Genomic DNA, 14406 nt, shown 5'->3' with positions numbered 1-14406 from the left:
GACAGACAAGGCATCTTGTAGATTTGGCAAGGATGAAAAGCATTTTTTTTTTTAATTGAGAATGGCAGGATAGTTGTTGCTGACAGCAATAACTGCAGAGAAGATATCTCCTGTGCAAAGAAACTTGCCATTATAACACAGCAGTGGGATTGGAAGGGGGAGAAAGTCCTGAGAAAGGCTTCTGCATTAAAGATGGGCAGTTTTAACCTGCCTCCCAAAATGAATGGAGGAAGGTATTTTAAAATACAGCATCACTTTTTCCTGCTGTGGGGAAACGGCCTGGTCTCTGTAGCAGTGGGATGGGACCAGGGCAGAGCTGAAGCATGAAGTGAGTGGATGGGAACGCACTGAAGGGAGCTACACTAAAGCAGATCTGGGTCTACAGAGGTGGTTCTGTGGGACTAGAGATGAGGAAAACCTGTGGCAAAGGCAAAGTGGAAGGAGGTGGTAATGAATTCAGGCTTATAAGGCCAGAGTTGCCCGTAACAGTGATAAGTGGGAGCAGAAAAAAGAAAAGTGGACCCAAGTACTTTCAGTTTATTTGAGAAAAGCACTTGGCTGAAGGGATGAAGGCACATGGGTTTTTTGATAGTTGTGCTTTTTTTTTTTTTTTTCTGGCTTTGATGTATGGTCTTCCCTATAGCTTATATGCCAACTGTTTTCACAGCAGTTAGATGTCCACAGAGTGGTTAGCAAACAATTAAAAAGGGCAACTATTTCAAAATATTTGATCACACCCTGAAACTTTCTGTGCTTACAAAGCAAAACTTGTGGAATGTTTAGCTGTTCAATTCTTGCTGTTTTTTAATTGACTGCAAGAAATAAACGTCACAGTCTACACTTCCTAACAACCAGATTTAAAACAGATAAAAGTGGTTGACTCAATCTGCAGTCAAAAATTAGTGAATATTTCCCTGTCTTTTGAGTTCAGTGGAGAGCAATTACCTCTGTGACCATCAGATAAGAGGTTTTTTTCAGATACTTACTCATAGCAATGACCATATTTTTTCCTGTATTAATCAATAAAGAGGAGCTTCTGTTAAAGGTTAAAATTACCATGCAATTGATTTGAAACGGGTGCTTTGCCTTATTTTTGCTTATGCAGCAACTCCATATATTGGCTTAGTATTCTTGTACCACTTACTCAGTTTTGATCCTGTCAGCTTTTAAGAGTGAAAAATGATGGAGCTGGTCTATTGTTGGGAAACCTCTGTATAAAGCCAAGGTGCTTAGGAGGTGGCTTGAGAGTGTTTTATAAATGACATGGCCCTTCATTTGTGCCCTCCTGTTTCTTCAGGAAAATATTTACTAAGTTCCAGATCTTACTCCTTTGTGTTGCACCTGAGAGAGTGGCCAAAAGCTGGGGACAAAACTGATTGTTTTCTAGGGACTTTGATTTAATGTTTATTTCAAAGCAAACTTGTAGTTTAAAACAAAACAAAACACAACACCATAAAATACAAGGTGAGGTTAATCAGCACAGTAATGCCTACCTGTGGTAACAGACAGCTCTAGAGAATAGTTTTGATGTGTAAATGTCCCGTTTTGTTTCAAAGGGAGTAAATTTGTGCCAGAGACGCTGTTTTTTCAGGGTTAATGCTGTTTCTTTGGGAGGGAAGGAAAGCAAGCTTCATGACAATGTTTTATTCTTAGGGTGCAAAGTGGGGATGCTGGCAAGGAAGGCATGGGGTTCTGCTTACCAGCAGCAGAGAGGTGAGCTGGTTTCATCAGCTGTTAAATCTCAGGAAATTGAACTTTCCATTTCTCCAGCAAGCACTCAGGCTGGACCTTTCACCACTGGCTGCAGTTTGTTGTAGCTTCAGTCTGCTGGTCGGGTGTCTTCTGCAGATCATGGGATGGGGGGAAATTGCTGCAGCTTGCCTTGGATACTTGCATTAGGCTCCTGAAGGAGGAGGCTCCTAAAGGAGGAAGCTCCAACTGTTTACCTGTTGCTGCTCGCTTTTATGATCAGTTGGGTGGATGGGTCTGCCTCTGGAGAGGTGCTGAGGGCCACGTGGAGTGGTGGCTCTGCAAAGGCAGCTGGTACTACCGTTCTTTGTGATCCTCTGCAGGAAGGGTGTTCTTGGCGTTTTACGGTTATTTTCTCTTGATCATTTGAGTGCAGCTGTGTTTAATGAGCTGGAAAAGAAGTAGGTCAATAAAACATGTGTTCATTGTTAGCAGAATACCTGTTGGACCATGTGTATGTCTGTAATTGACCATCTAAAGCTTCAAAGCTTAGCACAAAGAAAGCTTAATAGGGAATTCATACCTAAATAAATTAATATTAAGCAGAAGCAGAGAGCTGGCAGGCAACATGCCCTGCCAAGGTGAGACTGTGGGTATTTAAAACACAGACAAGTTATGATTTCTAGTCAGACCTATTTTTAAGTCCCTCATTGATATACATTAAAAAACAGCATGCCAAAAATAGTTCAGAAGCTGTGTGCTTTAAAGTTAACACAAATGATACTGTAGCCATGTAAGTAGGTTAAAATTTTAAATTATTTTGACCTAGGCTAGGGCATGCTGTGAATTTGTTGTTAGAGAGGTATCACTGACAGTGTCTGAGCTTGAGATGTTTTTTCAATTTTTTCTTTGATATCACCCATGTTAGAAATAGTGTTTGCTGAGCTTTAATAAAAGAAGAGGGCTGCATCGTCATATGACTTCAAAATCTGATAACATAGGTATCAAATAACTGAGTTGGAACCATTATGAAGCTTTATGAAAAAGCATTTTCAGTGGAATAATGTGGATTTCTTCCTGGCCAACAGTTCGGTCAAAATTGTCGAGACCAAACTTCTCTAAAGAATTATGAGGCAAACCCAAAAAAGTGACTCACATTGTTTTATCGAACCCAAGAGCTAAACAAAGAGCAGAAAGATGTAGAATAAAGATGTTTTGAGCAATTTTACCATGATCAAAAATCCAAAGAACAGACGTGAAGAATGGGGGTAGGTGTCAGACCATCATCACAAGCTTTAGATTCTTTCTGTTCTGTGTCTCCTAACAATAACAACAACAAAAAAGTCACCAAAATCTTATGGGTTTAATTAACCTAGGTTCTGTTATGACCTAATTGATCACCTGCTTTTTGTGAAATGACCTCTTATTCGTGAAAGTACTTATTTGCCTGAGAAATGCAGCTGCCTCTTTTTCCTCTGGTTGGGCTGGTTACAAGTAAATAGCAGCATTAACATTCTCAGATTGCATTCCTGTCTTAGTGAATTGAGGCTCCACTTTCCATGGTTAGCTTCAAGGTCAAAATGTTTTCCCAGCATTTTGCTGAGACCCGGTGTCCTGGTTATTCCCTCCATGGGCAAAGGGCTGTGCTGCCCCAGCACACCTGATGTTGGCACATGTTGTTCAATTCCTCCTACCAACTAGCAGGCTCACAAATAACTGAACTCCCAAAAATGGGAGATTCATCGCAAGTCTATCAATGCAATATCCATCACAATAGTCTCTATCAACTAAAAATGCAATCAAAACTGATCACAGTGCCTTTTGCCGGGAGGAAAGGGAACAAAGCTGAGATGCCCAGAGCTCCCTGGAAAATTAGCTCTTGCAAAAGAATCTGCACAAAATCACTGGGAACATCCTTAGAGACAAACAGCTGCCCTAGGATTGCTGGTGGGGACTTTCAGTGGAATTTAAGGGAGTTAGGCTGCCATTTGCTATTGAATTGTGATGGCAATTGAGAGCCTGTCTCCCTTGGATTCTTTTGAATATCCCAGACCTGGTAGACTTAGCACTGTTTTTTAGGTGTCTGCCCATGCTTTGCATTATGCATGAGTGCCACCGAGGGGATTAAATACAGCAACTCTGCCATTTCATATAGCTCTGGCCTGAAGTTGATGTGTCAGCTGTCAGTCCAGATGAACTTGGTATAAAAACTGGTACTAGTTGTTAGAAATAAATGGTCAAACCAAAAACTAATTCTATCTACACCCCACCCCCTCGGGAAAAAATGGCTTTGAGAATCTTTTAACATGTTCATTGCTGGAGGTGGAGCAAATCTCTCTTTCTTTGGCCACAAAGATGGCCAAGACGTGACACAGATCTCTGAAAGTCACAGCAAAGTCATTGAGTGTGTATGTGCTGTTTATGCAGCCCATGTAATGTTTCCTCTTTCCTCTTTTTCTTTTTTCATTCTTTTCCCTTGTTTTTTTCTTTCATTTTTTCACTCTTTTCTTTCTTTCTTTCTTTCTTTCTTTCTTTCTTTCTTTCTTTCTTTCTTTCTTTCTTTCTTTCTTTCTTTCTTTCTTTCTCTTTCTTTCTTTTTCTTTCTTTCTTTCTTTTTCTTTCTTTTCTTTATCTTTCTTTTTCTTCCTTCCTTCCTCTTCTTCCTTTCTTCCTTTCTTTCCTTCCTTTCTTTCCTTCCTTTCTTTCTTTCTTTCTTTCCTTTCTTTCTTTCCTTTCTTTCTTTCCTTTCTTTCTTTCCTTTCTTTCTTTCCTTTCTTTCTTTCCTTTCTTTCTTTCCTTTCTTTCTTTCCTTTCTTTCTTTCCTTTCTTTCTTTCTTTCTTTCTTTCTTTCTTTCTTTCTTTCCTTTCTTTCTTTCTTTCCTTTCTTTCTTTCCTTTCTTTCTTTCCTTTCTTTCTTTCCTTTCTTTCTTTCCTTTCTTTCTTTCCTTTCTTTCTTTCCTTTCTTTCTTTCCTTTCTTTCTTTCCTTTCTTTCTTTCCTTTCTTTCTTTCCTTTCTTTCTTTCCTTTCTTTCTTTCTTTCTTTCCTTTCTTTCTTTCTTTCCTTTCTTTCTTTCCTTTCTTTTCTCTTTTCTACTTTTTTTTTCCTCTTTTTTTTTGAAAAGCCCTGAGTACCCAGCCTGGCCTGACCTTAGATATGACCCAGCTTTGGGCAGGAGGTTGAACCAGAGACCTTTTCAGATCCTTTCCAACTTAAATTATCCTACGATAAAATTGGGATCAGAGCTGGAGGAGAAAGGGCTATTAGAAACATAGACACTTGAGAGGGTTTTGTTGTCTGGATTATTTCCTAAGGCCTGGTTAAGCGCCGAGCGATCTTCCCATTCTTTCCGTAACCATCACTGTGGGCACTTCAGGGTTACCTGCAGAGGTCTTATTCTCCGGGGAAAGAGAGGTGAAGGAGAAAATCTGTGGCATTTATTTGATGTGGAAATGATTACACCCTATGACAACAGTAAGAAGGTGAGAATCAATGTGACTAATATTGTTTACTTGGCTTTTGTACCACCACCAGCCCCCAGCCCAGGATAACGGGCTATGTTTGTTTTGGTATGTATTGATCTCAGATTTTGCAAATTCCTTTGCTTTGTCTTTCACCTTCTGAGTGGTTTATTCTATGCTGCTAATCCTGTCTCTTGGTGTTACAGGAAGGGTAGGATAAGGTAGTTAGGATGCGTAATGCCACTTTTTTCATTTCCCATACAAGATTAGCATGCTTTTAGGCAGGAACTGTCAGTTCTCTGAATTTGGGACCAGACCCCGAGGGTAGAACTGAGGTCCACCTAGAAAATCCCATGTAAGCTGGTCACACTGGCTGCAAGCGTACAGTATGGCTCTTACTGATATACTTAGGTTGCCTAGAAATGTATTGTGGGGGCTTAAAATGTTTGTCTACCTTTGCCTGATAGCTAGCCTCATTGCACTGTATCTATGCTCATGGAAAACAAGGAGTGGGGGGATTCGTTTTTAACATTCGGTTTGGCAGTATGGAATGTTCATGAGGCAATTTGTAATTTCTTCCAGAATCCTACTGAAACAGCCTCCAACTACTTTTGAGAAAATTGGGGGTGAGAGGGAGCAGGGAATATGTTTTTTATTATTATTATTATTATTATTTAAATAAAATTACCTTGACTGAGGGGAAAAAAAAAAAAAGAGAGAAAAAGCTGGATGTGAGTGATGCTTATTGTTGAAGTGCTACTACCAATCATTTAATACCGAGCCTCTAGCTTCACTGAAGCACATCCTGCTTTGCTGGGGAGTTTGGCCAGCCCTAGAGTGAATGAGCAGATTTTTCTGGTGTTTATTTTTGCCTGGCCGGGCAGGAGGGGTGCAGGCAGCATTGCTTTTGGTGATGTGGGCACTGGTCTGGTGGGCGCACTGTTGAGCTGAGCACAGCCAGCCCTAGCATCACCCCCACGGCACCACGGAATAAAGGAGCAAATAAATGCTAAATGTAAGAAAGGGAAAACTGCAAAGCTCGTTTTGTGTCTAATGTTGGCAGGGGAATTAAGATCGCGGTGGAGGAGGCTCTTAAAAAGGCAGATGGTCTTTATTGACCTAGCTTTAAATCCTTTCCGAGCCCTGACTGTCTGTCACAGCGCTGCAGAGAGGAGCTCGGGACTGGAGCTGTTGCAATGTTCATGGGTGACCCTGTGCTGCCTCTGCTAGCCTGGCTGCCTGCACAGTGCTGGAGAGTTTCTGGGCAGCCCCTTTCCAGCAGCAGCTCCCTTTGCCTGCTGTCCTCTGCCTTGCTCTTCGCATGGACTCTGAGGACAAATGGCTTGTTTTCATGATTATTTTTTTTTTTAAATATTTTATTTTGGGCATCCTTAGTCCTTGAGACTCTTCACTAGCCAGCAGGTGGTGCTTTCAAGCCTGGTTCTTCCTTCTTTTGGAGGAGCATTTTTAAAGAGCTGTCTGCCTGGGGCCAAGGGCAGCTCATCCGCCCCATGCTGCAGGGGAGCTAGGGAAGCCTTTTTGGGTGCTGTTGCTGCTCTGCATGACAAGAGCCCATGCTGGCTGGCACGTGGGTCGCCCTACAGCAGATCCCCTTTCCCTTTCCCCTTTTCCTCCTTCTGAGGCTTATTACTGACTCCAGCCGCTCTTCCCGCCCGTCCCTGAGCAGCTGGTCCCCCGTCACGTTGCTCTGCCTCCTGCGAGGCTGGCTGGTCTCCATTCGGGCAGCCTCCAGCAGGGCACCTGGCAGGCTGGGGACCTCAGCCCAGGGACACACTGCTTTTTGAGAGCCTGTGCTGTGCGCCACACAAAACACAGCCCCTTCCCTCATCTGCCGGGTTGAGCAGGTCCTTCCTACTCTCTGAAACTGCTGTCACCCCCAGTGGTGGCAGGGCTGGTGCCTCTTGGATGGTATCCTGCTGCTCAGGTTCTCAGGGTGCAAAGGATTAAAGAATAAATAAAGAGAATAGAAAAAAAACCAGCTAAACTAGCAGTAAATCACTTATTTCAACAGTGACAGCGTTTGATTTGTTTTTCCAGAATGCTGTCAGTTTTCACTGCATAGCTCTGTTGCTTAGTGTTGTACCAGTTAATGAGAAATGGTTTGGAAACAGCTACTATTTTAATTGGTGAAGCAATTACTGTTTAGTTTTGATGGTAGAAAATAACTGTGTAAGGTGTTTCTCTTTCTTTTCTAGGTTTCTTCAAATTTGTAATTAGGCTTCTCCAATTATGTACTTCATAAACTTTGGAAACAGATCTTTCAAATAAGTGCTTACTGCATGATATTCTTATGCACATAACTTTGTCAAGATGAATGGACTTGCAGGACTTAAAAGGAATATTAATGTGGGCAAAATTACCCAGAAATATAAGTGTTCAGAGGCTGAAGACTCTTTTTACTGAATAAATAGAAGCAAACTATCCAGCTTGCATAAAGACAAGCAGATGTAGGATATTTCTGGTTTCTTGAATCTGAGCCTGCAAATCATAATCTTTTTCTAATACGGCTATTACAAAGAAATAAATGCAAATATCAACTAACAGAACAGGACTGTTCAAGTAAGGGAGTCCAATCCTTCTGTGTTAGATATTGCAAATCCAGAGTCAAGACTTGTTCTGGATTTTCATTGAGGCCAAAACTTGATCCTTTAAATCCAGTGTAAAAGAGTAAAAGAAAGGGAACTTGGACTTCATTTTACTACAACCCCAGTATGACCAAGCACTGCTTGTACGTAAATACCTTGCCCCGGCACCCACCCTGAAATCTCAGCAGATGGTACGGTGTGCCTGCAGCTTACACCAGGCATGAAGCACCAAAGCCTGTTTGCTCCCCTTAGCTGGGTAAATATCAAAGCAGAGAACATGCTGAAGGCAGGCTGTGATATGACATGTTCCCACATGCCTGTCCTGTAATCTTCTCCCACCACTCTAAATGCTGGAGAGCCTGGGCTTTGCAGGGTGCCAGGAAACTTGTTTTTCTGTAAACTCAGTGAACAAGACTGGTGAGAGCTGTGTGCATCACAGGAGTGCCAGCTGTGGGCAGGTGACATTGTAAATTGCCACCATTTAGAGTGACACAGTGTGTAAAAAAAAACAAGTATCTCCTTTATAACTGATTTTTATTGCACACGTGTGAGAAGGGGTAGAGACCGGGGCAGGCACAAAATGGCATGAATGAATGACAGAAAGCCCAAAGGCCCCCCAGAGCTGGGTTTGCTTGCTTCTGGTGTTAACCGTGGTGACTGTGGCAGGGGTCCCAAGCTCTGCTGCTTCTTGTAGAGTTGTTTTCCCAGAGGTATGAAAGAGGTGTTAACCCTGTTTTAGTAGTAGGGGCAGGTTGGGCTGAGATTGCAGTAAAAAGAATGGACCAAATATTGCAGCACGGCCATTGCAGACTTTTCTCATACGTAAGTATGATGATACATGCTCCCTTCTCATGCATCTTGTTTCTATGGCAAATGCTGATTTGTAGGAATGAAGATGTAGAAGAGCAAACTACAGTGGTGTAGTTCCTGATGTCCTGAAATGGTACAGACATCTGACTGGGAAAGAAAATCCAACCTTTTTAAAAATTTATTTATTTATTGGAATAACCCATAAATCATTGCAGCAGCCTTCAAAGCTCTGCTGGGGAAAAAAATAAAAAAATAAAAGTACCTGGTTCACTGTATTTGCAGGAGAAAATTGGGAAGATAACAAATGAAAAGTCTTTGTGAAGTAATTTTGTAGCATTTGGTTACAAGTACTATCTCCACAGCTAAAAGACTGAGACAAGAACAGAGTAGGTGTTTTGCCCAAAGAAACACAGATAAAACTGGCAGAAAAAGCTGACTGGTTATAAAGCTATTACATACTGCAAGTGCAAGTCCAGTAGACTTTTACCTGGGCTTTTCTCACTTGATTCTTTTGCATACATGAAAAGAAGAATTGCAAATAAAATTCTGTGTAATGATGGAAACTGTATTAATTTTACAATTGGATTATCTTGCTAATAAAGGTACCAATTATGTACTGTACATTTCCCTCCAGCACAACTCTGACAGCATTTATGCCTGTCCATTAGTGTGTGTCTGGTTGGCAAAGTAAGGGTAAAAATCTATTTTATTGTAAAATAGTGACACTGATCAAGATCCTCGGATGACAATGGAAAGACTTGAACAGATTTCTGTAAATTTTGGCAACCTACCTCTCACCAGGCTTTTGTATAGTTCAATAGTACAGAAATGTTTTATTTTCTAGACAGACACAAGATAGAAGATGGTACTTCAGCACGCCGCTAATTAAAAGTCAAAATTTGCTCTTAATGATTGCACGGGCATGGAATAAGATGCATTGTCACATGTCCTTCTTTTGTGTGTTACAGATTTAAATGCCTCACAAACCCAGGGTCCCCAAACAAGCGGTCCGAGCCATGGATCCATCCAGACACCACAGGTTGAAGCACTGCTACTGAACCACCAGCGTGAGAGCCTGCAGGACATGAAGAGTGGAGACAGAGGAGAAGAGAATATTGTTTACCTCTGACGGCTCATTTTCTAATCTCCGTAGCACTTTAGAAATATAATTGTGTTTGCTTTTCTAAATGTCTGTAGTTGCTCTCTGTATGACCAAGTGGCTTTAAGGATAGTATTTAATACTCCAGGCAAGATTTTCCCAATGATGTATACAACAATTAAGTTATTTTGAAGCTTTTAAAAAAAAATAATTTATGATTCTATTTCAAGTGTTTTGCAAGAAGTGGGTAGCAGGGGAGACGTAACATTTTGGAACTGCAAAGACACCATCAAGAGCTGTGAATGCAACTGTTGCTTTTCTCATGAGTCCTTTTTTTAAAAGAGCAAACTAAGAGAGATGAGCCAGCTATTTGTGATTTCAGGGTATGAATCAGCAACCTTCTAATAATTGTGATATTACATGAGAAGAGAGCAGTGTAATAATAATAGCTGTAATCTTTCCTGAAATGTGCTATGTACATTAACTATTGGGTCATTTTCCTTATCCCTTGGCTCAGAAGCTGCTCAGAGGAGGGTGATTTTTGTGGTCTCAATGTAATTGCTATAAATGTTTGTTCATGTCCCAGACCTTATCAGCATTTTGGTACTGTTGCCAGGTTCTGAGTAGAGATGCTGTAAGTCAGTTTGCTATTGTACTGGAACTGTACCTCATGTCAGTAAGTGCCCTTATACATTAAAATTTACCAGATGAAGCCTCATTGGACAAAGGAAAAGAGAGGGGAAAAACAGTAGGTTTTTAGTTTAATCCCTTTGGAAACTTTGCTGCTTTTCTACATGGAGCCAACTAGTTTCCTGCTTTCAGGTTCACAGGATCATCAGGCTGTTAGGCAGTAAGAAACTGGGACCTGTTTTGTGCTTTTTTGTCTTTCAGTAATCTTTGTACACTTTATTTGAATCAATAAAATGCTCTATGTCTGTCTGCAAAACTGTCGTGTTGATGTATTGCTGGGTCCTCCAAAGAAGTTTGAAAACAGAAGGAAAAAATTAACATAAAAACTCCTTGCCCAGCTCCTGCATTGGTGCAGCGCAACCAAAACCGCACTGCAGGCACCTCGGTTGGCAAAACCAAGGATGTACCTATCTGAGTAGGTGTATCCTGCAGTGGTGCAGCAGGAGCACTCTGGATGTGCCCCAAGCATCGTAGGGTTTCCATTTTACCCTAAACTTTGCGTTGTGCAAAATCTCTTGCAAGGAGCAGAGGTTTGGATGGTGGAGGTTGTGGAGGCTTCTCATCCAGGGTTGGCAGGCTATTGGGAATATTAAAAAAAAAAGCAGTGCTTTATGAGTTGCTTCTCACTGCATTACCAGGATGTCTGTCTGGCTGGTGTCTTGGGCAAACAACTGAGTGACTGATGTTCTTGATAAGTAGGTGCTGATTGCCTGCTGGTATTAATTGGTTTCCTGTGTCATTGTGGAAAGATTGGGCCTGCAGAGGTATTTTCCAGTTTCTATTTCCAGCCTTCAAGACTCCTGCTCACCTGACAGCACTTCTTTGCCATCTTCATATAAGAGGAAGAAAAAAACTTTCTAGAATTTCAGAGTGTTCGATGTGCTTTACCTTTCACAATTAGACTAAAATTAAAATGAGAGTACAGCCTCTTGATAGGGATCCTACAGACCAAACCTTCACTGTTTTACTGGTCAGCAGTGAACCTGGATTGCTATCTGGACAGCTTTTTGGTAAATTTCTGAATAACCACCCAAGTTCCTCGAGTGTATTATGTCTCAGCATATGCACATTGCCCAGCAACTGGTGGAAAACTGGGAAAAACTAAGAAGTTTACTCCACAGTTCCTTACTCTGCTTTTTATTATGCCTTTGCCGCAACATCTGGTACTGGTTACAGTCAAATCCAGGCTGCTGGATGGATAGCTGCTGTCCCAACCTGGTGTGGGAATTCCCACCTAAATGTCTTGCAAATAGGAGAGAAAGAGATGATTCTGCTTCTCTCATCAATTTTAATTGAGGGGTTGGGAGTCAGAAAGTGGCTAGCCAAGACTTCAACTGTTGGGCAAATTCCTCAAGTCCCCTAATATCAGGCAGCATCTTATTTTGCTCACCTGTGTTTACAGTAAAACTTAAGGCACTTGGGGAAGGCAAAGACAGGAAACAGGTGGCCTCTAGATTTAGGTATTTTAATTGTAGAACATGTTTAAACTATAGGCCAGTATGGTCTGGGCAGGTGCTCTTTGTAATAAGATGTATTATGCACCCCTGAACTCTGTCCATTATTCAGGCATTTGTTAATACTCAGAATTTAAATGCAGCCCCTTTAAGACAGCTATTTTAGCAGGTTGTGTTTTTGTCTTTATCAGGCACGTATTAATGATTCCTCCTCTTTTTTTTTTTTCTTTAATTAGAAAAATGTATTTAGAAGTACTTCTCTCCCTCACCTTCATTATATTATTTTGAAGTGGGTATATTTGCATGGCCTGTTATATTTATTTTTAACTCATCCTGCGTGTTTTCTTTTTAGCTATGCTTGTCAAGGAGTCTTGACTCTGAAAGCTCAAAATTGAATTTAGTCATTCACTTCAGTGTTGACATGAAAAGAAGCAGTTGCTGCACTGTAAATCTCCACTGCACTGGGTGTTTCTCTTTGTTCCTTTTGTTTTTATTAGAATTCTTCCATCATTTAACAAAGTAGGGTTTCTTCACTGCTATACTTAGACTTTGTACAGCACTTTCTCCTTAATGTCATTGCATGCTAGTAGAGCTGCCGTATCTAACAGCTTTGAAAGATTTTTATGGAAAGTCTCAACTAAACTTTGTTCAGCAAACCTATGAAGATGATAAAGAAAAAAAAATTAATGAAGGGCTCAAGCTTATGGTCCCTTAGACTTATGCATTCCATCATCTACAAGATGAAGCCAGAATAGAGCGAGCACTTCACTTGGCTGTTGTTAAGAGTGTTAAGGTAAACAGCACACTCAGCTGCATTTTTTAGAGACTTTTCACAAAGCTTGTCTATACACAGGTGTAATTTCAAATGACTAAATTAAATACAGATTAGGCTCTCAGCAAAACTCCACAAAGTTTATTTACAAAGGTGATTTAAAAAAAAAAAATCAGTTAATGTTTACCACATAAGGAACATGAATCATTTTACTTTCTGTGCCCTGTGGGCTGCATTAATTTATATGCCATCCATTTAGGTTAAAAATAACAACAACAACAACAAAACCAGTAAAACTTTTCTTTGCATCTCAATTAAGTCAGTGTAGATTCTTCAGTAAAGTGCTGTAACACTGTTAAAATCATGTTCACAGAGTTTTTCATTCAGTAAAAATAAACAAGGCTGTGCTGTGGCTGGTAACATTCTTAGAAATGTCACCGATTGGATTCTGAATGCAAAAGAAAGTTGCAGATGCGGCAGTTGTCCATATGTAGTTGAAGACAAATGGGAAAACAACATGACTTCTCAGATACCTTTTAATGAATATCTTGTTTGAAAAGAATTCCAGCCCCAAATCCTTACAGAGCAAAGCCTTTACTGTGCCCAGTTCATATCTGAGGTAGAAACAGCACAGGTTATGGGGCATCAGCATACCCTAAGATGTTGGATGTCTGCTCTTTCTGTTACTGAATAGCAGTCACTTTGTGATTCTTTTACCAAGGTACATGGTTGTGTTTGTTGTTTTCTTACCCCTGGCAAATGATCTGTATTTAGAAGCACCACAGAAGAAGCTGTGAATATTCTCAGTAATCTTAGTCATGACAACTATATGTCAACCCCCAAAAAGGTTTTCGTGTCTCACTTGGTGCCCAGTTCTGAGATGTGACCGTAAGGATGGCTTAAATTCAATGGCTTGAATTTTTGCATAAAGGATTCATTTAGCAGGCTGATGTGAATCTACACTGTTTCATTTCTTCAATTTAAAGGAGAAATCTCAAAGGATAAACTTACTGGTAGTTGCCTGCCAGTTTTCTCATTAATACAGCCCTTTGCTCTGCAAAAATGCATCATAAAATAGACAGATAGGCTTTGTTGTGTCAGGTGATCACCAAAGACTCAGAGGATGATGGAGGAACTTGCAGGTGTTCTGTGGGCCATGGTGGTGAAATGCACTAAGCATGTAGTCTGGGAATGTCAACGTTTTTCACTGATATGTAGAGTAGCATTGGTGGCAGCTCTATCCAGGTCAGTAGCTGGCTCCCAAATTCAGCTGTGAAGAAGTATCTTCCTCTTCTCCCAGTTGACTCAGACTCAGTCTCTGGTAAAGACATCCCCATCCCTTACACACAAGGTCTCTGTCCCAGGGAAGTCTGCAGGTCCCACTGAGTTCTGAGGTTGGGATTCAAAATACTAAAGGAGGAAACTGAGAAGAGAGAAAAGAAAGATGAAAAAGGGAGTCTGGGTGTAGAGAATGCAGGAAGAGTGTCCCTTACCTGTGGGATGTTTTCTAAACTCCTTCATGGAACAAGCTTTTCCACTTGGAAAAAAAAAAACATACATCAGTAATTATTGCACTGCTTATTGTTTGTGAGCCTGATAATCTGCGAACTGTTTACGTCATGTTTTTGAAAACCACTGCCAGATGGAACGAGAATCAGATATCTGCAAAAGTGACAGTGAGGCACACAAGCAGAAACAATTTCACCTACAGAGGCTGTTTAGCAGAAACACGGAAACTTTCCTACCAACTTTCTATAAAACCACCAAATCATGACTACAGGAATTATGCAGAGGTTGGAGCCTTTCACACTCCCAGGGTACCACGGC

General features: G+C 40.9%; 1 protein-coding gene across 7 annotated transcripts in view; it reads left to right on the top strand.

Moving 5' to 3' along the window:
- ARHGEF28 (Rho guanine nucleotide exchange factor 28) overlaps window positions 1-10609 on the top strand; it is a 127302-nt gene extending 116693 nt beyond the window's left edge. For all 7 annotated transcript variants that reach the window (XM_066989042.1, XM_066989040.1, XM_066989043.1 and 4 more), the window contains one exon: window positions 9533-10609. In XM_066989042.1, coding sequence (XP_066845143.1) covers window positions 9533-9693 — 161 coding nt within the window. In that variant the 3' untranslated portion in view covers window positions 9694-10609. The remainder of the gene's footprint in view (window positions 1-9532) is intronic.
- Window positions 10610-14406: the final 3797 nt, after the last annotated feature.

The sequence above is a fragment of the Anser cygnoides genome, chromosome Z (assembly GCF_040182565.1).
Source record: "Anser cygnoides isolate HZ-2024a breed goose chromosome Z, Taihu_goose_T2T_genome, whole genome shotgun sequence".
NCBI classification, from domain to species: domain Eukaryota; kingdom Metazoa; phylum Chordata; class Aves; order Anseriformes; family Anatidae; genus Anser; species Anser cygnoides.
This window is presented reverse-complemented; position numbering and strand designations above follow the sequence as displayed.